This window comes from Lichenostomus cassidix, chromosome 3 (assembly GCF_008360975.1).
Source record: "Lichenostomus cassidix isolate B80296 chromosome 3, HeHo_3.0, whole genome shotgun sequence".
In the NCBI taxonomy this organism is placed as follows: Eukaryota; Metazoa; Chordata; class Aves; order Passeriformes; family Meliphagidae; genus Lichenostomus; species Lichenostomus cassidix.
Genome location: NC_139483.1, coordinates 59,627,671 through 59,652,272, shown reverse-complemented (window position 1 = coordinate 59,652,272; position 24,602 = coordinate 59,627,671). Strand labels below are relative to the sequence as shown.

Genomic DNA, 24,602 nt, shown 5'->3' with positions numbered 1-24,602 from the left:
ATAAGACAGCTGTGGGAATTACTTTGATGGACCTCTTGCAAACAACGAATCCCTGGTCAGAGGTTTGATGGTCAATGGTAGCAGTGTCAGCCCTGACTGTGAGAAGGTGAGGTTTAAGGTCCTAAAAGAAGGGACCAAGACAAGAACCAGGCAAGAAAGTTCTGAAAGCATCCGAAAATGTAATGCTACTGTTGGCTATGGTTGCCTTGCCTGTTGGAAGTGCTGCAAACCACCACTCTATGAGACTTGTTTCTGGTTTCCAGCAACCTCATAACATTTTAAATGTTGCAGATTTTCCTCACCAAGCATCTGTCCTGGGATAAGTTATCAACATTGTTAACATTTTGGGAAATTTCAGCAAAATTATCCAGCTCTTTTTAAGATAGAAATATTCTTGTTTGCTCATAGCAATTTATTCTAGCAACTGTTCTCTTGAGAAGTTCCAACATATCTGTGTTCCGGAACATTTTTGTGTTTATATACAATGCATACCTCATACTTTCCTAATTCATCAAAAGGATCACATAATCTTTTAGAAATTTTCCATTCCTATACATTACCAGGTAATTATTTATTGGAGCCTACCAGTTTGAACTTCTGAAAATTCAGTATTTATGAATTGCCATACCCTTTAGCACTCTAGCTATAAATCTGCACATATTCTCCAGCTGACAGATTATGTTCCAACTCCAGGGCCAGAAGGCAAAGCCTAACTAGTCCTGCCATTGTTCTTTCATGAGTATCTAGATAAAGCTGAAACCAGGCATTAGAACCAGAAACCTTCCTTCTGGTGCCCACAGTGACATAGTTGCCGTTTCCTAGCACAGTGAGTGATCCTCCGCTGCTCTCGGTCCAGATGCAAAAATGAAGAGCTAAGGCTTGGAAACAAGGAAAGGAACAGAGCAAACCCAGGAAGCTGACAGATTTGCATGAGGGGGTGGAGGAATGAGGGGAAAAGTAAAAATTTCACAGCAGATAGAAGCTGCAGCTAAGAAATGGGGATAATGTAATTGAAGCAGAGTAAGAGCAAAATGAACTAGAAGATTCTTGAAATCCAGAAAGGAGATTGGACACTCGTGAAGAGTTGGAAGGATGCAGGGAAGGAAGGAATGGTGGGAGAGAAGGACAAGACTGGGACTTAGAAACCAGAAGACAGCAAAACAACCATTACTATCAGACATAAAAGAAAAGGAAAAAGAGAAAAGTGGGGAAAAAAACGAGGAAAAGAGGAAAAGAGGAAAAGAGGAAAAGAGGAAAAGAAAAGGAGACATAGGATCAAGATTGAGTGAAAGAATCTGGAGAATGTGAAACTTTGTGAGTTATAGGATAAAGACTGGAAATAAGTGGTTGTGGTTAAATGGCAGGAGAAGGGGCTTAAAGAGAGAAAGGATTACGAGAACTAAGAGATACTGGATTTTTATTTGAGACAAGCTGGTCAAGCTATTGGTGATCAAGGGGACTAGGACAGGATCTTACCAGATCTTTCACAGCAGTTTGTTGTTTTGGGGTGTTTTTTTGGTTTTTGTTTTGATTTTTTTGGGGGGAGGCACGTTGGGGGGTATGGTAGGGGGAATTTGCTTGGGGTTTTTTTACAGCAGCTTTTGTGGTGAAATTTCCAGCAATTCTCCTGACGTCTGTGTAGCCTGAACACTCAGAGATCTATAGAGAGCTAATCCGTGCTTAAACAGGGCAGGCAAATGTTGCAAGAGTAAGTAGAAAAGTGTAGTTACTTTCCTGTGGTCCCACAGCAGGTTAGTGTCAAAATAAGGAACAGAATTCAGATTCTTCGTCCCAGCTCCAGTGCCCTGTTCCCCAGACTCTGTTGCTTTCTTCCATTTCCATGCAATGTTCAAACCAAACTGACAAGACAGGCACCACTACAGCAAAACACAGACCCATGCAGGGAGCCATGAACTCCTCTGCCTGCAGTCTGAACTGAAGGGACAAAAGACATCTCTGGTTCATGTGCCATGGTTATGACAAGGTCTGTATCTGAACTAAAAATATGTGCTTAGAAGAAGAAAATGGTGGCTTGACAACATCACCCTAAAGTGGCTGTAAGGACTGAGCTGCCTTGCATCTGCCCAGCTTGGAGCACTAGCAGAGCAATCTATTTCTATCCAGAAAGAAACGTCCCTGGAAAACACTGTGCTTCTTACAACTGCATGCCTGCATTGCAATGAGGATTTGTAAAGCCCAGGGTCCAGTACCTCTGTCATATTTTCCCCCTACTTCATTTGTCTTACAACAAACCACTAAAGCACAGCTAACTGGGTGTTTGCTACACAGCTATAGCTAACAAATGCATTTTTAGTTCATGGTAATGAAAAGATCTGCAAGTGTTAGCTAGGCTTTACCAGTTAACAACAAATTAATGAGAGTAAATTAATTGATGAACACCATGTTAATTATTGTTATTAACATGTTAATTTTTTTTTAATATCTGAACAATTACATCTAGCTACACTTGGTTTCTCTTTCTACTGGGAAACAATTTCTCTACTTTGTTTCCAGCTTCCTAAAATGCATTACAATTGATAGCAACCAGTATTAAGAAGAAATCAGCAGCAGTTACTACAAATAAAACCAACACAGATTAAAAATCTTGCATGCCCATGTGGACATATGCAGGAATAACATTAAATCAAATAGCTGCAGGTTGGGGGACTGAAAGTAAAAGTAACTGATCGAAAATATATGCATTGCTGGGACACCTTCCAAATCCTGGATGCTTGCAAGCTTCTGCTGCCATCAACAATGATTTATAACTTGTTGTGGAATTTATCATAATTATTTTTTTTCCAAAAGCTCTGAATCAAGAAGGCAAACAGCAATTACCTCTTTATATTAATGACAAATACATTCACATGTCTATATTCACCCAAATGTTCACTGGAGAACTCTAGATTTGACTCTACACCAACACATCTGCTAGCATTTATCTTTTCTACATGTTTTCAGTCAAGTCTCAAATGCTTTTTAAAACAACAGAGAATCCACACAGAGAGAACTTTGGCTTTGGTTCTGCCCTAGAGAATACCTGCCAAAAATTATGCTTTGTTTCTTACATTTTCTATTAAGTCTTATTTTAATTCTCTGCTATGTCACACTGTTCTTCATAAAAGGATAACAAATTTCACACAACAATTATAAATAAATAGATTTTAAAAATTGAAAGGTTAGGGTTTCTGCAGTACATTTGAATACATAAAAGTACAGGAATCAATCATTACATCTCTGAGCATTTTACGACACTGTGGAACCAAAATGTTTCTTCATCTTTAGAGAGAAACTTTCCCACTAATTCTAAGCTCGATAAAGCAAAGACCACAATCCAGGCAAATGATCTTCCCTGTATTTCTATTTAAGCTGGGTAGGACTTCCTTAAGCAGGAGGTTCCACTGCTTATAATGGCTGTATTGAAATGAGAAAGGGTTGTAAATCCATGAAATTAGAGGAAATAACTCACAAGCAAACAGAAAATTAACATGATGACTATCTGACACTGACATTTAAAATGCATGAAACCTTCAATTGCCAGAGAAGAATAAAAATCATTTGTCACAGAAAAATTCTAATGCAGACCGCTTTGGGTTGTTTTCATGGTTTTTTCATATTTAACAATTTCATAGCTTCCTCACAGATTCACAATTTCACTTCTGTGAGATTTAGTATTCTTTACCATCATGTTTCCATGGTCCTCCAAGTCATGGCATATTTGCAAAGTGCATAATAATTTGACTTTGCTTCAAACCTGCTTTTATCTGACTTGCACCTCCTCAACTATCCTCCAACTTCCCCCATGCTGTGCTGAAAGTCCTAGCCTGAAAAACAGCATTCACCTGCTGAAAGCAACTCAGCAGCTTATTTGAAATACATTAAGGAAAACTCCTGCCTAATCATGATGACACATATAATGACTGTGCATAGCTCAGTATAAGGATGTATTTCTGACACTTTGTCCACTCCACCCCTACTATGGTGTCAAGTCTTACTGCATGTTTGCATCCTGGCTCAGTGCCCCCATTCTGTGCCAGTGGGAATCATCCATCTGCTTCAGCTTCATGAAAAACATTATTGTGTAACAGAGACCCTAAACATGACACCATCTCTCCTGGAGTCTCTAGTACCCTTTCATTGACACCAACAGCAAAACCAGAAAGGGCTAAACACATAAGCCAAAGAAAGAAGTGGAGAGCAGCATGGGAGCAACAGAACTGTAGTTCCACATGGTGGGCCAGAAGGAAGAACCATGATAAGGAGAAAATGACTAGTGATGACAGGGATGAAGAAGTCCATTTACTGGCTTGATATCAAAGAATATAAACTAATTAATTGCCACTAAATATCTTTGTAACCTGAAGATGATTAAGAAGAAGCAAGGCAAAAGAAGTTTACAGCAGTATAACCTATTAGAGAAAAAGAGGAACCAGAGATGAGAACCTGAAAGAAAGTAGAGTCTGAATGGACAAGAACAACAAAAAAATTGGAGTAAAGCCAATCTCAAACACAAGTTATAAAGATAATTACAGAAAGATCGTGCTCTCATCAAGAGGATAGTCCAGGAAGCCAAGTTATACTTGATAGCAATAACCAGAGGGAAAACAGAAGAAGATGAAAGTTTCAGGAGATTAGGGGAAAGCTGACTAAGGCTCAGATTTTTTTCATGCCCTTTTGAAATCTGCAGTTATCTGGGAAAGCAGCAGAAGGTGGAACAAACCACCTGTTTAACCTCTACTAACATGCTTGAAATTCAGTTCCTGTAAAGAAAACATTTGAATATTTTCAATATTACATCATTAAAGGATTCATTTACAGTTCCTAAAAATGCCCCAACATCATCCAACTGAAAATTTTCTGCCTTTCTTGACAACTGAAATACATCTCTTCTGCTTCATACAAGATCAAAGAAGACACTGCCGTTCCTACTAGGGTATGTTCCTGAAAGTGAAGATCAGGGGCATTCATTGAATTTTAAACATTGAACAGGAGAGCTGTTTCTAAAACCTCTTCTGAGAAGTCATTTTTAGTCAACAGTTTCCTCTTTTACTGCCTGCTCTGTTATCTCTGTCAGCCTGGCTATTACTGCTGTAATGCAATTTTCTGCTTACTTAATGGCATGGTATCTTGCATCTACATAATGGCAGATGGAGTAATTTTGAAGATTAATGAGATACAGCGTAAAATTATGCTTAGACTGAAAGGGCAGGTAGAGTCTCTCACTTCCCAGTACTCCAAAGAACATGACTGAACGAGATGGGGAGGTGGCTGGATCCCCAGTAGTAATTAGCAAGGGAAAAACTACTGGTCTTTGTAAAAACTTGTGGGGAACACCATCTGTAAAGTTAGATGCCTCTGACACACTTGAGCACACTTCCTATATGAAAATTTATGTAGGTACAACATATCAAAGCCTCTGAACTCTTGTTACCATTAGTTTCATATTTCCCTCCTAGTAGAGGAAAAAAGGAAAAAGGCCACAATTTGGTTCCTGTTTTGCCTAGAAAACACCAAATATTTTAGTTTCTTCTCAGCTTCACAATCATCAAGTTGTACTTCAGCACTCCTTGCAACTTTCAGGTTTTGACTGCCATATTTTTGCCCCCAAAACAAGTTATAGAAGAAAAACAATTCAGCAGTAACAATACAAATAATTGGTGTAGAAGTAAATAGCAACACTAACCTCTTTCATTTTTTCCAGTTCATTCTGTAGTGCTTGTTTGGCAATTTCTACTTCTATAAGCTGCTGTCTTAACTTTTCATTTTCATCTTCTGTTATAGTACGTTTTTCTTCCACATTTTCTAACTCGTGATGAAGTCTCACCGATACATCTTTTGCAACCTAAATGAAATGGTATATCAAAAGAAAGGTTAAAACAAAAATTACTGCTTCAGTGCTTAGTGCCTAAGCAACCATTTAGAAGTTAATTCTGGATGTTTTGATGGAAGAGGTATGTAGGAACAGGTAGACAAGGATGTCCACAGATGGAATTCTAAATTATTCCAAACCAAGCCAATTCCTTCCAAAAAATGGAACATTACTCCTGTGGACTTCACTAGAATCCACATTAGACACTAAATCCCAACTCCTTCTCATGTTCTGCCACATCAACAGTTACACAGGACCTTCACTGTTCCTGGAGACAGTGATCGTCTATCTTCTCCCAGCCACAGCCAGCTTGTGCTTTTCAATGCCCTAAAGCACATGCCCTTCAAATACTTGACATACAACAGCATCTAAAAGCAGGACCCATCTTCTCCAGGTCTTCCCTACCTGTGTCAACCTGTGACCACGAATGGACACATGATTTTGACTCTGCTAGTTTCTCTCTCCTTGGTGGACAATTAATCAAAATGTTTACAACTATTGGCTCATTTGAAGGTTAGAATACAAACAAACAACGTATTTACTGAAGTTGTGTACACGCAAATGATGTCCAACATTTTCAATGGAAATGAACACTAAGTTTTTTTGGTTGTTTGGGATTTTTTAATGCATTTTCACAGGAATACAGTTAAAAGACGTAAACAAGATCTAATTTTTCTTCTTCATGAAAAGTAATGAGAATCTTGCCCTGCAAGCCACTTGCACTGTATTTTGTGAAACCACCAATTATAATCACACACTAAAAATATTTAAATATACACTAATCACTGTGTTGATGGTGATGTAGATACATAGACACATAGTTTGAAAAGCCTCATTTCCTGCTTTTTTTAGTACACAGGAAAGCATAATTAATCCTACTTAGCATTAGCTGGGGGAGCTCAGCAAGCTGTCCTTCATGGCTTTCACTTGAACTATCTTTATGTTAGTATGTCAGAGAGTTCTTTGACACACTAAAACTCTAGAGAAAAAAAAATAATTGTAAACAAGCATCTAGAAAGATCCAATCTATCAGAAATCAGCAGCAGCTAGTGACTCAGCCTCCCTTGACAAGAAACCCAGTGTGTGTGAATTACAGATACAATGCTGCAGTGGAGCACAAGATCATTCAATAACCTCCCCCACTGCACACGCACTCAAGACACATAATGCCCAACAGAAAGAGCGAGTGGAGGGGAATTTCAATTATAACCATACTCCAAAGAGACTGCAGAATGAGCTGAGAAACACACCACAGGGCTTTAGCTTGATGTCTTTTCCTACACTTAGTATTAAAGTGCTCAGCTGGTTGTCCAACCAAAGCAAATGGAAAATCATGGGGGATATTTTAAACAGCATCCTAACACAACCTGTCTTCAGTCTGGATCAGCAAATAAAATCAAATTTTAATATCATTACTAGTAGCTAATTTTTTGACACAAAATTTGGTGGAATAAGTATTAATGCAGGGAAATACTACAGAGCATTCTAGATCACATGGAAAATGAGACTCACTTATGCAAGACACATTTTAATACAGCTATATGCAAGACTGTATCTCTGAAGGATCAAGTTCCCTAATACATTGCAAAATGAACAACGCAAAATGAACAGTGTCAATCTAGATAGTCATTCTTCAAAAGAGGACTTGCAAACACTACAGAAAACTGCATATGAGTTATAATTATGGTTAGCCAGCACCCAGAGTTCTATTAGGCAGAAGTCTGCATTAAACATTCATCCCTGCTGCAAAGCAGAACACATTCATGAATGGTGAGAACACTCTACAAGAATACTGTTCCTTTCCAAAGAGTCAGTCATATTGGGAAACACATGGGAGAAATGCTAATTAAAGTGAGCTCTTTGTCCAGCTCAATCTAATGCCTTAGCTTTTATCTCCTATGTCAACTGACAAGCACCTCAGCAGAGATGCCCTCGACAATTCCCTCTCCAGCCTGCATGTATATGATTTGCTAATAAAAGTAACACTGAGTCAACAAAGAAGCCAAGTCTGTAAACTGGAATCACAACACTCACTTGGGACATGAAGGCCCACAATAAAATTCTGCCTGCAGATGTGTGTATCTCAACTGATCACCTAAGCATCATCCTGAGTATGCAAAATATTGCTTATTTCAAACAGAAATTCCCTAGAAAAGGGGATGATTTTACTGCTGCTCAAGAAGACTCTATTTTGCCAAGACCCACATGGGCAGCTGGATTTATAGAACTGTCACAACCACGACACAAACTGTGCGGTTTCAATATGCACAGAAAAGGAACATCAAATAGAAATTTTAATAAGTCATGACAAGCTGGAAAACTTTCAGAAAACATGATCCAAAACAGGCCTGGGAATAACATACTCTCAATCCATCATACTTCTCAGAAAGAAGTTAAAAAATTACCTTGTTTGCATTCATGTATTAAATTCACCTTTTAAACTGCAGAGTCCATGTGCCATAGGTAACTAGAGTCCCAAGCAGAAGTGTGGCCAGTAAGCTCACATTTGCTATACAGAGGTCTGCACTTTCATGAGAAAAGGTCAGCTGACTGGAAGACCACTCAACTGAAAACTGTTTTAGGTGTCCTGATTCAGCAGGACTCTTTCAATGTCTAGTGAATGGAAGCAGAAATTAAACTTCCAGCCATGTCAAGAAAGGTGGTTTTTTTCTGTAACTGGACCAATCTAGAATAGAGGTGATGGGTATTTAACCAATGATAATCTTTCAACAAGGACTGAAACTTTTCCTCAGCAATGGGCTGTGGTTTATTCAGATTCTGTGGATGCAATATAGTTGATGACACACTGAAATTTGATGGGTTTTGTCTAAGGTTTCAGGTGGATGTGAAGAACCCTGGATTCATTGAACATAACAGCAGTTTTTTTACTGACAGCAACAGAGTAAGGATTTAGTGTTGTGACTGCAAGTATTCAACCTGCTTGCCCCCTAAAATCTTTCACAAAAAAGTGACATATTCCCCTCAAAGTCAATGGGGCTGTTTGGTGAGGTTGGTTTAATTTTGCAGTGGGAGGGTATGACTTGTGTTCATCATAAAGGGACCAAATCCTTTGGCTCCTAATTTGCATGAGTCACTGCTTGCACATTACCTTTACAAAAAATGATTGGACAGAAGCTGGAAATACCCTGTCTACATACAGGAAGGGCTTCTATTCCCAAGGATTCCTTGGCCATTGCTATTCTATTAGCTGTACTGGGCACACAGTGGAATGGACAGAAATGACTGAGTCATGAGGACCAGGTGCATGGTTTTGTCTCCATGTGAGATGCTCCCTTCCCCTTGACACCTGCTCACGTCTGTACCTTGAGGTCCTGCTCCATGCTGCGTATGAGCTCGTTGTCGATCTCGCCGGTCTGGGCGTAGCGCAGCCTCTTGCGCTCAGCCTTGCGCAGCCGGTACTGAAGGATCCGGCAGTTCTTGTTGGCTCGCTCCAGTTCATGGCGCATCTCTTGAAGCTGACAAGCATCCTCCTCAAAGAAACTGTCCCTCATCTCGTCCATCTCTGTCCTCAGCTCATCTATCTCGTTCTGGCACCAGGGTGAGAAGGGGACAGGGATGCAACAGGTGGGTCAAAAGCACAAATGTCAGCACGTATAGGGGAAGGCAGCCAAAATGGAGCTCCGGCCCGCAGGGACGGCAGGCAAATACAACCCAGCTCATTATAAGCACCGCAAGGAAGCAGGGAAGCGGCATTGCCCGCACACCCCCCGACAGTGCCATCTTAACGCTGACTCCAGCGCTCCTGCCGCCCGAGAGGGAGGCCGGGAAGATCCCTCCCGGCGCGGGCGTGGGGAGGCGGCCCGGCCCCCGCCCGGCCCCGGTTCTCCCCCACCCCCGCCGCCGCCCCGGCCCCTCACCTTGAGGCTCTCGTTCTCCTCCCGCAGCTTCTCCATCTCTTCCTGCATCTCCTCCTGCAGGTGCGGGCTCAGGGAGCCTTCGGGGCCGCAGCTCCCGCCGTCGCCTTCCGCCTCGTCCTGCCGCAGCCCCTCCGCCCCGGCCGCCGCCATGGCAGCGGGAGAGGAGGCAGAGGCGGCCGGAGGATGCTCGGCCGGGGCGGCGGCCGCGGAGGCGGCGGAGGCAGCGGAGGAAGCGCTGCCGCTGCTGTGGTTGCTGCCCTTGGTTTGCATCTGGGCGGCCGCCGCCAGCCCTTTCCTGAGGTGGAACTGGATAAGCTCACTTTGCAGGCATCCCTCCTTCCAGTACCCGCCGCCGCCCGCCGCCGCACCGCGGCCCTTCCCCGCGCCCGAGGAAGATGGAGGCGCCGGGGCCGCCTCCCCCGCGCCCCTCAGCGGGGACCGCCCCGCTTTCCCCCGCCACTGCTTGGGCGGCGGCGCCGCCGCCCCCTCCCGCTCGCCCCCGCCGCCCCCTGCAGGGGGCGCCTCCTCGGCGGCGCCCGGCGGCGGCAGCGGCTCCTCGGCGGCGGCGACTGCTCCTCCTCTCCCGGCGGCGGGCGGCGGTTCAGCACCGGCTCCGGGCTGGACAGCTCCCCGCGGCGGCTTCTCGGCGGCGCGGCCGCGGGCGGCTCGGGGGGCCTGGCCCGGCGGCGGCCTCGCCGAGGCGGCTTTGGCGGCGGCGGGCGCGGCGCGGGCGGCGGCGGCGGGCGGCGGTCGCGGGGCGCTGTCGCGGGCCCGGGCCGGCGAGGATGCTCGCGGCTGCTTCCTGCCGCTGCTGCCCTCGGGATGCAGGCGCGGCTCGGCGGCGGCGCCCCCTGCAGGCGGCTGGCTCATGGCGGCGGCTATCTCCGAGACGCGTCCATCACCGGCGGTGTCCTCCGCCTCCTCCGCCGCCGCCGCCCCGAGAGCTGGGGGAGGAGAACCGGAGAAGCGGTCGGGGAGGGGACGGAGGGAACGGGGAGACGGGCTTTCCGGCCACGGCGGCGGCCAGCCTGCCCGCTCCCCGCTGCCGCGGAGCCCCGCCGCCCCCCAGTGCTGCCCCGTGCCCACCTGCGGGCGGAGCGGTCCCCCGGAGAGGCCGGGGACAATCCGGCCGAGGCTGCAGCCCAGAGCCAAACGGAGCGGCTCACGGAAGGGCCCGAAGGGCTCGGCTGAGGCTGAGACCTGTTCCCATTCCGCCTGCACCTAGGGGCGTTTCCCCAGCCCCCATGCCGAGCCTTGCCCCGCCGGGCCCACACACCAGGGATGAATTTCCTTCCACTCACAAACTTCCGTCTCCCTTGTCCTCACCGCCAAGCCTGGGTCGCTAATGCACCTGCTAAAAGGCCTCTTCCCAGTGTCTATCACAGCCGAGTGGGGGAAAGCTGCTGTACAAAGGGCTGCCCACGTGGGAGCAACTACAGATTTCCCTTCAGCTTTGACAGCGACTCTTCCGGGGCAAGGTGACTCGGGAATCGAGTCATAAAGGAAAGGGGTTCTTCAATCAGCTTCTAAACACATATTTGCCCCAGTTTGTTATCCAGAGGTGCTGTCAGGACTTAAGACCGATTCATTTTTTTTTATCAGATCAGTTATGCAGATCAATAGGTTGTATAGGACTCAAATATAATCACTCCAGCAGATTTTTGAAACAGAGGAAGCAAGGAATACACCCTCACCCAGAAAAAAATATGTAGCATTCTCCGAAGAATGCTCACTTGGCAATTTGCCCCTATAATGACACAACCAGAGTTTTCATGACCACAATAGATTACGAAAAAGGGCTGTTAAAAGCCGTATCATGCTGCTAATGTCCCCCTCTATATTCTGAAAATAATGGCTATAATCCACAAACTGTTTTCACACAGCCTTTATTCAACTGTCCTTAGAGGGAAACCGTGGGCAGTAGCAGAAATGACAGCATTCCCTACCCGGCCTACTGATTCCTTCCTAGAATGTGGTTTAACCATTCACTGCCAGAACAGGGAATAAAGAAAGAAGCACCACTGGGCAAAGTCAATGTAGAGACTATACCATGCCCTGACAATTGGTTTACTCCCTGGAACATACTAGACAATGAGGCTGTGTTTGCTCTGCTGTCACTGGCAGGAACACATCATTTCCTCTCAAATGCACTGTCATTAACAACCTGATTTAAACCAATATTCTGGAAATTAATGCTCAAAATGACACAATTTGGCAGACACTTCCCAAGCATTAATTAGTAAAAAGAGAGCACGGGAGTGTAGACCTATCAAAACTTGTATGACAATACTTTATAAAATATTTGCTTTGCATGTCTATTAGCCACCACAAACAGCATCCTAACCCTACCGTTGTTTGGAGCTATACAAGTATGAAATGTAAGAAATGTAATTCAAATAAATAATCGGGAACCCCATGCTGTACCTGAATCTTTTCGGAACCTTTCTGTGCAACTAAGTCATCAGGCTCAGCCGCGACCTGCCAGAACACAACCGTACCCGGCATGCCCCAAAATCCAGGATCGGCTACCACCTACGGCTCAGTTGGCTGATTTCAGAGATAGATAGATATAGATATACATACATAAATTTTAACTGGCACAACGAAAGCCCCGTTTGAGACCAAGTCCGAAATCTCTGTCCTCGCAAAACTCCGCGATTCGACCTTCTCCCCAGAGGCAAAACCACGTGGCGCCGGGACACGGCGTCTCCGCAGGTTTTCCCGTCGGGAACAGCGGTCCAGGCGGAAAAAGGGGTAAATAAATGGCAGCAACGACAGGGAGCACTCCGGTGGCTCCTCGGGCCGCCGCGGGGCTCTCCCACGCCCGGGACTTCGGGCAGGGCATCCTCCCGGCCGCAGCCCTTTCGCCCCACCGGGAGCCCGCTTCTCCCCCTCCGAGAATTAACAAACGCGGCTTAAGATTTGGGAGCGTTTCTGCCTTTTGTCCGGCTTTTAAGGAGCGGGAGGGATTTTCGAATGTCCCCCCTCATACCTGGCGGGTTTGTTGTATCTGGATCCGGCGTAACAGTTCCTTCTTGGGGAAAAAAAAAAAAAAGAAAAGAAAAAAAAAAGAAAAGAAAAGAAAAAAAGAAGGAAAGAAGGAAAAAAAGAAGGAAAAAAAAGCTTGGATCTAAAGCATCTGCATTACTCACCACCACTTTGTCCGCTGCCCGGCTGGCGAAATGCATGCACGGAGAGCCGGGCACCGCACACGAGGTACCCGCCGCTGCCAGAGCCTCTCAGGAAAATGAAGCAATATTCATGAGCTGACCTCACTGGGCCTGGGAGAGGGAAAGCGGGGGGGGAGGGAAGAAAGCAGCGAAGGGAAGAGAAAGGAAAAGATTAAACGGCGAGAACCCCGCCCAGGCCTGAAGGCTGAATTACGTCCCTTCATCTATCTCTACACGGTGGAATAGGATTACAGCGCAAATGGGGAGAGGAGCAGGCTGCAAGCAAGGGATGCGCCCGCTTTCCCTTCCGAGCGCATGCAGGCAATCGATTCTGATCAATTATTTAGCGTCCCCTTCAGGGGAGCCTGCTCGGGCCGGGCAGGGGTGCCGGGCACCTTCTGGAGGGGCAGCGGTGCGGTGACAGAGCTTGCTTTCCTTTGTTCGCCGCCCTCGCCGGCGCCCCTTCGGCAAGAGCCCGGCTGCCGCCGGGAGGGATAGAGACAAAGGCAGCCCCGTCTCCGGGCTGGTGGAGATCATTCCCTGGGGTTATTTATCCGCTTCAACACAGGGACTAACGGGCCACTGACCCTTTCTTTACTCGTGTCGCGGGCAAATCTGTTTTACCTCTCTGTTATGTCCTGAGGTGAATTTATCTTTGCTCTGAAGCGCCTCAGAAGGCTCTTAAGACTTTGCGCTTGAAGTCTTTCCCAATTACAAACAAAGAAACACGGGGTGGGGGGGGGAGGCTTTCTTTCTTTCTTTCCCCTCCCCTGCCTTCCCTCCGAGGAGGTACCCTTGCCATGTGATGGCAGAGAGTGGGAGTGTCCCGGACCCACCTGTGTCTGTGCGAACACCCAGCAGGAACAGTCTCGCGGGGGCAGGGCTCCATTTGGGGTCCTTCTCCCTCCTCCCGCAGCTGCTGACAGGGCCGGGGGAGCTGCTGGGCTCTGCCTCAGCCCCGGCAGCTCCTTGGCGGCGGGAGGCGGGGGGGCTTCCCTCCAGCCCTGGGGAGACTGGGTTTCCGGGCTGGAAACTCCTCCCAAGGGATAATTACGTGATGATTTCGTGCCCCTAGGTATACCAGTATATACATATGTGCATACATCTGTACACAAACTATATGTACCTATATACACCGTGCATAAATGTGCATCCATACACATGTGCAAGCACACCTATCAAATACATATACATCTGCATGGATTTATGTATTGTGTGTACGGACATACTTATCTCTGAGGTTCTTCTGCACTCCTTGGGGGCGGGCAAGCTCAGGGAAGAGCAGCTGCCCCCTTTCCAGCTACCCCTCTCCCCACAGTCCTCTCCCCCTCTCCTGGTATGCCGAGGGACTCAACTCATCTAAACCAGCATATCCTGGCGTGCAGAAAGGTGCTCCCACCATGCAGGTGCAAGTCCTCCAGAATCGAGCCCAGGGACTGCATGAATAGATATATATAGATGTGATGAGTTGAGGACAATCAGAAAATAGGAAATGGAACATTATTGCCAAATAAGAAAATCACTGGGATGATGAAAAGCTACTTTTAAAATTAAGAATATTACTTATTTTTTTAGGCCTTTGAAACTCGTGAAAAACAACTGCAATCACACCAAGTAAACAGAACCATTTGTTGAAAACATGAGGAATGAAAATATAAAATATTTCTGGAGTTGGGGTTGAGAAAATTTCCCATGAAAGCACCAGATAGATTCCACTAGAACATCTAGGTCCTGATCTCAAGGAATATACAGAAGTATTAAGGTCATCACAACAACATACCATTTGGTTTACACAGTATCATTCAGAAGGACAAGTACAACAGTCCCAGCTTTTAAGTACTGGACATTATTTACCATCTTTTCTGCTCCCGTGGTTTGTGTGTTGCCTGGATGAACTTTCTACAGGAACAATTACGGGATGTGATGGTATCTTGTACCACCTCCAACAAGTTTTATCGTGCTTTTGGAAAGATACATATTCTTATTTTCTCATAGTAGTGTCCAGATGAAAACCAGGCCTTCAGATTATCTTCACCTACATTGTCAAGCCATATGTCTGGTAGTAAAGATCCATCTTATGCTGGTAAAAATTGCCAGTCTCTCAGTATGGTTTGGGACAGTGGATTTCATTCTCAAAATTTCCATTCTGGCTAAACTTCAGTACTGACACAGTTATAAAAATTGATGTGGGCACAATTGATATTTCCAATTGACAAGGAAAAAATATTCTACTCATATAATTTACTTTTCTGGGGAAAATGGGTATAATCTACACAAGTTAAAGTAGTCTCTTGCTAATACAAGCTGTATTTCCATTAAAAATTTTTCTGTCAGATCTCTGTGGGCATTTTCCATTACTAACAGATCATTATAAAAAAGATACAATAACTATATTTATCCTTGAATAAGTTCAGTATGCAGAGACCCATATGTACAACTTACTACAGTAAAAATTCCATTTATGAGCAGATTTTATTGAAGAGTCTCTAAAAACCTGTGGATGGAAATAATACAGGAAAAAAGGTCTTAACTTCATACAGAAAACAAGGGGTTCTCAGATGACTATTGTAATTCATAAATGAACCGTTTTATAAATACACTAGCTCAAATGTCAGGGAAACAATGGAAATAAAATATTAGAAATTATTTAGTGAGAAGTAGAGAACAAACCAGAAAATATAATTACTGGTCCCATATAATTCCATGGTGCAGAGAGATTTTGATTACCAAGAGCAGTTCTGGTTCTCCAGGTCAAACCAGGCACGGTGGAAAGGGGTAAGGTACAGAGAAGGGTGGGCAGGGCCTGAAGTGTCTCTGCTCAAGGAATGACAAGGTATGGTAGCAGTCTTCAGACTGGAAACAGGATGACCAAGGAGAAATGCAATGCAAGTCCCTATAATATTTAGCAAGGAAGGTAGACAAGTGTAAAAGGTTCAGTGTTACTCACAGTCTCTGCCCACACAAATAGTGCAGAGATGCAAACATGAAGGAAAGAAACAAGCAGGTGATGGATTCCAAAAACCTAGAAAGCAGTCCTTGTGTTTAAGCTGCTCAACACCTTGACAAAGTGTTGAAAATACAAGAGTCTATGTGAGTTTAGAATGTGATTGAAGAAAGTAATGGAAGAAAAATTAGTTGGAGACAAAAAAAAGGCAAATGCTCAAAACCCACCTCTCCAATGACTCCTTTTTGATCTGGGAAATGGTCTGGGAGAGATATTAGTATGTTTTCGCATTCCTTTTCAACCTATTACTGTTTCGTGACTTTTTTGCCTTCAATAGCTAGAAGTGTTTTGACTCAAATTGGAGCTGTGAATACCTTGTTTTCTAGTCCTTATAACTGCCTGTTCAAGTAGAGACATATTTTTATGTTCAGTCTACAACTGCATTAAGTTGTATGCAGTTATGCAAGACATGCAAGTAGAGGAGGAAGTGAAGGGAGAGCAAGAATCCTCCAAGAAGAGTTTAAGTTAAAGTCATGTAAGTTTCTTTTGCTAAGTTAAGAAGAGAATCCCTTTACATAACATCCTAAAAGTGTGACCGAAGCATGACCTCCTAGCTTTCAGCAGAGAATACTTTAATAAGGGATTTCAGAAGTGGCTTGGAGAGGATGCTTTTCCAAGAGAATGCCTGGGTGGCTCACAATTGCTGTACTTTCCCCTCTTGCTTACTCACCTCCTCTGCCCTCTTGGGAATATGCTGGGTTATGCTGGTGCAGAAAGAGAAGCTTCTGGAGCATGCTGTGCTAATTCATGGTCCTGGCACTGCCCCAGCTGGCAGAGGCTGCAGTTTATCTCCCTGCCCAGGAAGATGTGCCGGACACAACTAATTATACCCAAAGCAAGGACCATTTTCTCTGACCATGAAAAAAAAGATAAGCTTGAGACTTTAACTCACCAATTTCTAATATGTTGACTAATCGTGTCAAGAGGTAATTTCAGACTAAACAATGAATACATTACAGCTGTTCTCTTTTCTTATTGACTTGGAAATGGAAAAGCTTTCTGGATGTACTGCATAGCAGAACTGTACAGCACTAAATCATCGTATTTCAAAAAGAAGAAACCTTGATGTTAGATAGGAACAATACTTGGCTGAAAAAGCAAAGATAAAGGCCAAATATTTTAAGTTCATACAACTCAACAGAACAGAAATAGCAGCACCAAATAATTTGTTAAAAGAGGCATAGTTTGGTGTACATGTTTAGCCAGAGCACTTATAAAATCATGGTGGTCTGATTGCCATTTCTCCCTCCTTTTTCCTCCTCCTCCTCCTTAACACCTGCTTCTCAGCCAGAGACAGCTATAGCATGGCACATTGAGGCTTCACCTTCTGTTCATCAACAGACCCTACCTACCAAGGGGACAGGATGCCCCACCAAAGGTACAGCAATACCATCTGCACCCTCCCTGGCAATTCATCCCAATAGGAGAAGTAGGTCATGTTGGATTTCACTGCTGTGTGAAGGAAGAGCTTCAGCTTTCATACCTGCAAGGGATCACCTATATCCCAGTTCGGGAAGTCTGTATCTCATGCACTCTGTCATTCCTCTCTTGGTTTAACCCTTGCTTTCAAACATCTAACTGGATTCTCAGCCTCACAGGACTGTGAAAAGGTACAAATAATTGAAATTGTAATGAAAATTAGAGGGATATTTGGCTCTGTCAATGGAGAATAAAACTAGGTGAAATTAGGTCTGTTGCTTATAGTAACTAAATTCTTATAAAATAAAGGCCTAGTTCTAATTTTGTTATCACACATCTCATTCAGCCTTTCCAAAGGCTTCAGGAAGTTTCATAATCCTGGTTTTTATTCCTACAGCAAGCAATTGTACTTACTGTTCAAAGATAATGACAGAACTGAACACGCCCTGAAACAGGCCAGTGCTGCTCAACCATTTCTAATGATAAAATAATTTCTATCAGTCTCTCTCTGTCTCTCCTGGAATAGCTATACCTTAAGTTAGTAGAATGATTTCTTAAAAAAAAACATTAATTTGGAACTTAAGACACTGAAAAAGTCTCTCTATTGCCATGTTTGCTGCCACTCTACTTTCTCAGCTCTCTTCAGAGGATAAGATTACATCAAACTTGCAATAAATCCTATCATGCATGCATATATATCTGCATAGTCTATATATTGCATTAGTATCTAAACCTCATTGATTACTTAATGAGGCTAATGGCAGAGGAACAGAGGAGAAAATTTTATAGCTAAGCCTGTGGGAATGAAAGCCAAAATAGGGAATTCCTCTGGATTAATCAGTCTTGTACCTTGTCTCATTGCAGTTTATATAATATGCTCACTGGCTGCTGGAGATAAACACTATCCCTTTGGACACTAACAGAGTACCAGTGTGTTCAAACAGCCTTTTCCAGATTTCAACTAAAAAGTAGTTTTTGTTGCAGGTGATCTCAGAGTTAAAATGGATGGTCTTAAAAGGAGCCAGTCATGATCAGGCTGTACTCCAGGGTCTGCCTGCTTCCTCCTGACAGGGAGGCTGTGCCACACCTGAGAGGTTACCGAGAGGTGGCCCAAGACTAGTATTAAGGCTTTGTTGCTCATCTTAATCTTTAAAGTCCTCATTGAGACTTTCTTGAGCAGGCTGCAGAGCTTCTTACTCCACGGTGCTCCACCACATCTTAAAGCAAGTGAAAACAGTGGTTCCAGCATCCTAGGGGGTTACAGACGCCTCCTCTGTGCCTAAAGAGAGTTTGGGAGAAGCAGGGCCATCCCAGTCTCATACACCTGGTGACTAACAATACACAGTTCTTTGCAGGGGTCTCCACAGTAGGTGATTTTTCTTCATTTATCTGTAGGCACTGGAATGTCCAATTCCTTTGAGCCCTTAGTGGACTTAGGTCCATATCTTGGAAAGGCAGGGATTAAGTGAGGACACAGGTGAATAAACAGTCTGCATTTTGTTAGCTGAGAGGCTTGAGAATGTTTTATTGTTTATTTATTCCTCATTTAATGTTAATTAAATTTTTATTTCCTCCTTGTTAATTCGGGATTCTTGTTTTGATAACTTATGGATGTGTATAATTGTTTAGGCTGGGATAGTATCTTCCTTCTCTGACTTCCAGGTGGCATCACATTACCATATACATAAGCTTCCAGATGCAAAATTCAGCCTAGATTTTCCAAGATCTGATATTAGATAATTAGTTGCTTTTCCACCTGTGATGCCTCCTGAATTACTCTCTGCCTTGTTGTCCTCTTCTTGTGGATAATCTCTCTTTTCATTTTGTCTTTAGTCTCTCAGGTAATTATTCTCCATTGCTTGCATTTCAGGATCAGTGGATTTTTGTACAGATCATTTGTGAGCTTGATGCAATTTTCAGAGATAACTCTTGGAGTAGGAACTTTTGAAAATGTCAAATTTATCTGATTTTTTTCCTCCTAAATGTCTGTGAGACCTCAACGTAAGTAATTCTGAAAATAACTTTTTTTGTTTCTATGTCTTAATGGATTTTTAGTATGATGACTCGACATTCTATTTGTTAATTTACACTTACAAAACCTAAGGAAAAATCACAGTATTTAGGCAAGCTGTAAATTAATAAATCAACAATGAATCAGATACTTTGTTCAACAATTTGCTGAGCTTTTCATCAGGCCAGTTATGCTGTGATCTACATCCTGCTTCTTATCCAAGCTTCTTACATAATTCCCTAGTACTTTTGGAGAAATCAGAGGACTCTGGCACAGATCAAAACAATGAAACCAGGATATCAGGTTTTCCAGCTGGTGCATGTGCACAGAAAAAGCTCTGTAGGTGTATCGAGAAGTACACATGACAGCTTTGTTGCAAGGCTTTTGATTCAGGGACCGCAGATTTAAAGAGCAAGTGAGAAAATTATTTTCCCTAAACCTCCTCCCTTGTGTACGCTGATATTGCTTTAGATGGTTTTGAATGACAGACAGTGTCGATCAGCTGTACCTGCAGCAGCTTCTGCGCTCTCTGCGGGCTGCGGGAGAGCAGCTCGCCGTGCGAATGAGGCCACAGTCCCTGTTTCTATGGCGACTTTACCTGCAATCACCCCATCCACAGCCCCTCTTCAATGCCGTGGAGAGGAGGTGGGGGCAAGGAAGGAGTATTTCCAAGGAGGAGCCTGGGAAATCGGTGTTGGTGTGCTGTAGTGTCAGAGTGTGGGGAATGGAAATAGAGACCTCACCCTGCAGGGCAAGCTCCAGGGAGATGCTGGGCTCCTCCACCCTATTCCCCTCCTGCACTAGTTGTGCCTCGCAGAAAGCACGGCAGAGTCAAAGTGCTGATAGCCTGATCCTGTTTGGAGTCCCCGTGGGGTAATGCTATTCAGCACAGCACATCTACCCTGGTGTAATTCTATTACGAGCAAAACAACAATCAAGCTTTGCGGAGTAAGGACAGGGCCAGTGATACTGGAGTCCTGCAACAAGGCTTTGGGTCACATTGCCATTGCAAAATGTAAACCCTGGACAGCTGATATTGCTGCCCACAGAGAATCAGGATGTTGCAGGACAGATCTGAGATAATCCTTTATTGATCTGAGGTGGAAGAGACCATAATTGAAGCATTATTGACCCTTAAGCTTAAGGTAATGCCTTTGTGTTGAAAAGGGTGCTGCAGAGTGAGTCCTTCTCTCTCCCTCTGCTCTGAGTCTGAATGTGAGGTTAATTTGGTATCTGTCCCAGCAAAGTCAGCAATAAATCCAAGTGTTTCTGTTTCGCCTGGTAAATCAGTTATTAATGAGAGTTATATACAGGAGAGGATGCTCCACAAGTTTCATTCATTATTGAGGGAGGAAGTCCAAGGAAAGCACATAAACTTACCCTCTTGTATAGACATACTTGCTCAAAAGAGCTGTGATCCACTCTTTCCAAACTTGCCCTCTTTTCCTACAATCCAAGTTGTCCTGTAATTGTAGAAGAGGCATGTGTAGGATGCAACAAATCCTCATTATATGGAAATATTCCTTTAAATCCTCTGTAACTAAATCTGGGCTTCTTTGAGGTCAACAGCTAATCTCACATTATCATCAAGATGACCATCCCCAAACGTTAGGATTCCATGGACATTTTGCTCATTGGCTCTTCTAAGCCGGGACAGGATTCTTCACACTGATTTGAGTACTGACAGATTTAATTTGGAAGCTTTACTAAACCAACTGCAGTAAAGTAAACATATATTTTCAAATCACTTAATATTTCTAGAAAAAAACAATGTTCTGTTCACTTGAAATACTACATTTAACCTGAGAACTTCTGTGAATCGTAATAATGAATTGTACCAGGAATGGACTTTATTAAAACATCAGTTGTCTTTGCTGTTTTTGCATGTACACAATTTTTGTATGACTTAGAAAAACAAGCAAAATAAAAATCCTTTAATGCATTGAAGTAGATGTTCCAAGTTTTATAATGAAGCTTTTCTTTCAAGAGGAAATACTATAGTTACTGGAAAGGAAGGCTCTCTCTGCTGAGCTGGAGCTGCCAGCGCTCACGCACAGAGCCAAGCAGTGCATCCCATCTACTGTTTGATGCTGCCCATGTACCTTATGACTTCAGTTATCGTCTTCTAAAGCCATGATAATATTTGCTGCCATCTCGTCCTCTCCTACCCTTCAGATCTAGTTCTGGAATGAGAAATGAGTAACAGACTAGCTTAGGGAAGTTAAGTCCTTTCTCTCAAAGATGACTGGGTAATTTTTTTTAAGGAAAAAATCCTAAAACATTTTTGCTCATTTTTCATATGCATGCACTTTCCATTAATTAATCATCATGTTAAAGATGCTTAACTGAGTTGATGCAAAATTTCAGCTTTCATTTTGTTTACCATACTTTAATAGCTTGAATAGCAAAAGTTCAGAAAGCTTCACTAGCATTAAAGACCACAAAAAGACACTTGTGAAAACTTTTCTTGAGCCCTCTTTCAAGAATAAGTGTCTTCTTCAATGACTGCTGTGGTGACATTCTCTCTCATTGCAGAATGCTTTGTGAGCCATTGGGAGTCTGAGTGCATCTTGTAATTACTATCATAGCTTTAGCAAAGGATCAAATTATTTCTTCAAGCAGGTTTAAAGTCTAACTGAAGCCCACATGCTCTCACCAATTACCCTTTCAAACCATCTGATTCAACCACTGAGATAATGGTGACCTGCACCACTGAGGTGAAATGAGCACGACACAGGGTTTCTTCCATGACTGCCTGGTGAGCACATTAGTGCATGGACACTGTCCTTTGACCAAGGAGCTCTGGAAATGGCATAGATCAATACCTCCCTGGGGCAAGAGCAGCTGCTAGTCCACTTCCCAGACAGCAACATTTGAGATTCTGCCCTTCAATATTTCTGCAAACTATGAAAGACTTACCATATCTGGACAGGGATTTGTTTGTATCTGTAACCATATCCACCCTGAGATATGGATTCACCACTTGGTTAGTGTCTGAACTATGTTGTAAGGACATCATACATACAAGGGTCATCAAGATCAGAAGAGCTATTTCTTACAGGAAAAACAGAAGTCAGAATGACTCCAAAGCCTTTTCTCTGAACCAAAGCCTTTTTTTGTACACTACCAAATTACTTGATAGCACAAGTTTCATCTGGACTAAACCCAAGCTGACTTAGTCCAAGTAGAGCCTGTGATGTTTATGCCAGTTTAAGGCATTATCCTGACTGCAGCAAAAGACTTGATACCTGGTCCAGTATAAAAACTGCTGAGTAAAGCTTTTTATTTTGCCAATTTTTTTGGCAAAACATTTGGAAAGTGTTGTTGCTATTAAGCATTTGTTTAAAATCGTTGCTACAATGTCTGGCACAAGGAGCCCTAAAATCAGATGTACCCTCTCTTTGCATCTGTCAGTTGAGATGGAGACAGCTGACTAGGAGAGAAATGCAGATTTTTTTACTTCAGTGCTATGATTTGGCATATGTGCATATTTTCCAGTGTATTAAAAACATGTTCTAGTCCAGCCTTCTGATTTTATTTAATTTTTATTTCAGTTAAGTGTGAAAGTAATAGGGAGATTGAAAAGTTACATAGCATCATCTAGTGTTCGTATACAAATCTACAGGAGCCTGCATTTTCACCACCCTTACTTATTCAGATTAGCTGGCACCACTATTGACTCTAAAAGAAAATGTGAGGTAAATTTCTTACTTCCAGCTGTCAGCCTGTGGAGTCTAAGGAAGAAAAAAAAAAAAAAAAAAAGGTAAGAGCTGTGTTATACTCATGCTGTTAGTATTCACAGGAATGGAACAAGAATATTAAATATTTTCTCACAAGTATTTTTGCAGATAAGACTAAGCCAAAGAATTTTGGTGTGTGATTTTAGTACAGGGATGGTAAAAGCCCAGGATCAGCCTGGTGTACTCACTCTGATTTGACAAAATAAATTATCATGCTTTATTTTTTAAGTACTTGTTCAGAGAATCAGAGCAGGAATCCAAATCTTCCGTCTCCAAGGCTAAGCATTTTAAATTAAATTACTTAGAAGAAAATGCAATAGAAATCCAGGAGGACATCAAAGGGTTCAGAAACCTGCCTTCTATAAAGCGTGTCTGCTTATGTTCACTGTTCTGGAGGGGGTTTGTGTTCTGTCTCCTTCTTAAAAGCTTAAGATTTCAAGATTTTCAGATTGGTTGTGCTTAATTGTGTACTGTGTTTGTATGTAGAATAGCCAGCAGAGACATCTATGCTAATGCAAAATAAGAAGGAAAAAAAAGGAAAAAAAAGGACTCCATGTCTTTCATTTAAATCTAGGCTACAGTGTAAGACTTTATCTGTGTCAATGACACTCCTAGACATCTCCAGCAGGTCTCATCACTCCAGAAAAGGCAACCTCTGCTCCTAGGGACCACAGCAGCTCCCTTCACCACTCAAACAGCAGAAAAAAATATTCAGATCACATCTCCCCAGGCTCTTCTGCTGGATGGCTTCCCATGGTATGCCAACCCCTGTAAGCAAGCATCATACTGTGGCTCCCTGCAAGGACCACCGAGCATGGCCCAAGTGATGGTGCAGGCAGGGAGGAGACAAAGACAGGCTATACTGGAAAAGAGCATGGGAGCAGGACAGACAGCCAGGTGGGAGGCTGAGGGAGGCAAACCTTTTTATCAACAAAGACTAGTCTTGTCTTCTTGATGAGGATTAAATAGGACAATTAAATATGACTAAAGATGAGTAAGGTCATGTGCCACACTCATCTGAGGAGATGGCACTTTGGAGCAGGACAGGAATATTTGGGAAGCTGGACATTTTTTCTAGTGACATCAGTGAGACCTCAGAGGTTCTTGTTTGAAAGGAATACCTGGGAGCTAAATTAATTCCTTTCAGACCTATTTAAAATGAAACATGTATTTCTATTGCATCCTTTTGATAATCCAAGGCTTAATTTTTTGATGACATGGGACAATGGACTAGGAAGCCCTGTCCTGCAATAGCTGCCCAGTTGTGTGCCTCAGGGTTTTTATTACGGTCCCAAACTTGGTGGCCTTTGTGGCACTGAGTCATATTTATGTTTGCTATATAATATCAGCAGGTGGCTGTCAGATACAGGAAATGTATTTCACATGAATCTTCATGCACTGGACACTTGCATCATGGAATTGATATTGATATCTATGAAATCATGTCATGTGAGGAATTTAAGAAGCAGAGTCCTCATGAGCACCCAGATATTGGAGTCTGGGGTGTGCCC

The 24,602-nt window shown here is 43.4% G+C and overlaps 1 protein-coding gene across 4 annotated transcripts in view; it reads right to left on the bottom strand.

Annotated features, from left to right (window-relative positions):
* Nucleotides 1–13,020, bottom strand: part of MTCL3 (MTCL family member 3) — a 30,531-nt gene extending 17,511 nt beyond the window's left edge. For all 4 annotated transcript variants that reach the window (XM_085056002.1, XM_085056004.1, XM_085056003.1 and 1 more), the window contains exons 1-4: nt 12,900–13,020; nt 9,748–10,691; nt 9,193–9,417; nt 5,684–5,842 (exon numbers count right to left, since the gene is read on the bottom strand). In XM_085056002.1, coding sequence (XP_084912128.1) covers nt 5,684–5,842; nt 9,193–9,417; nt 9,748–10,617 — 1,254 coding nt within the window. In that variant the 5' untranslated portion in view covers nt 10,618–10,691; nt 12,900–13,020. The remainder of the gene's footprint in view (nt 1–5,683; nt 5,843–9,192; nt 9,418–9,747; nt 10,692–12,899) is intronic.
* Nucleotides 13,021–24,602: the final 11,582 nt, after the last annotated feature.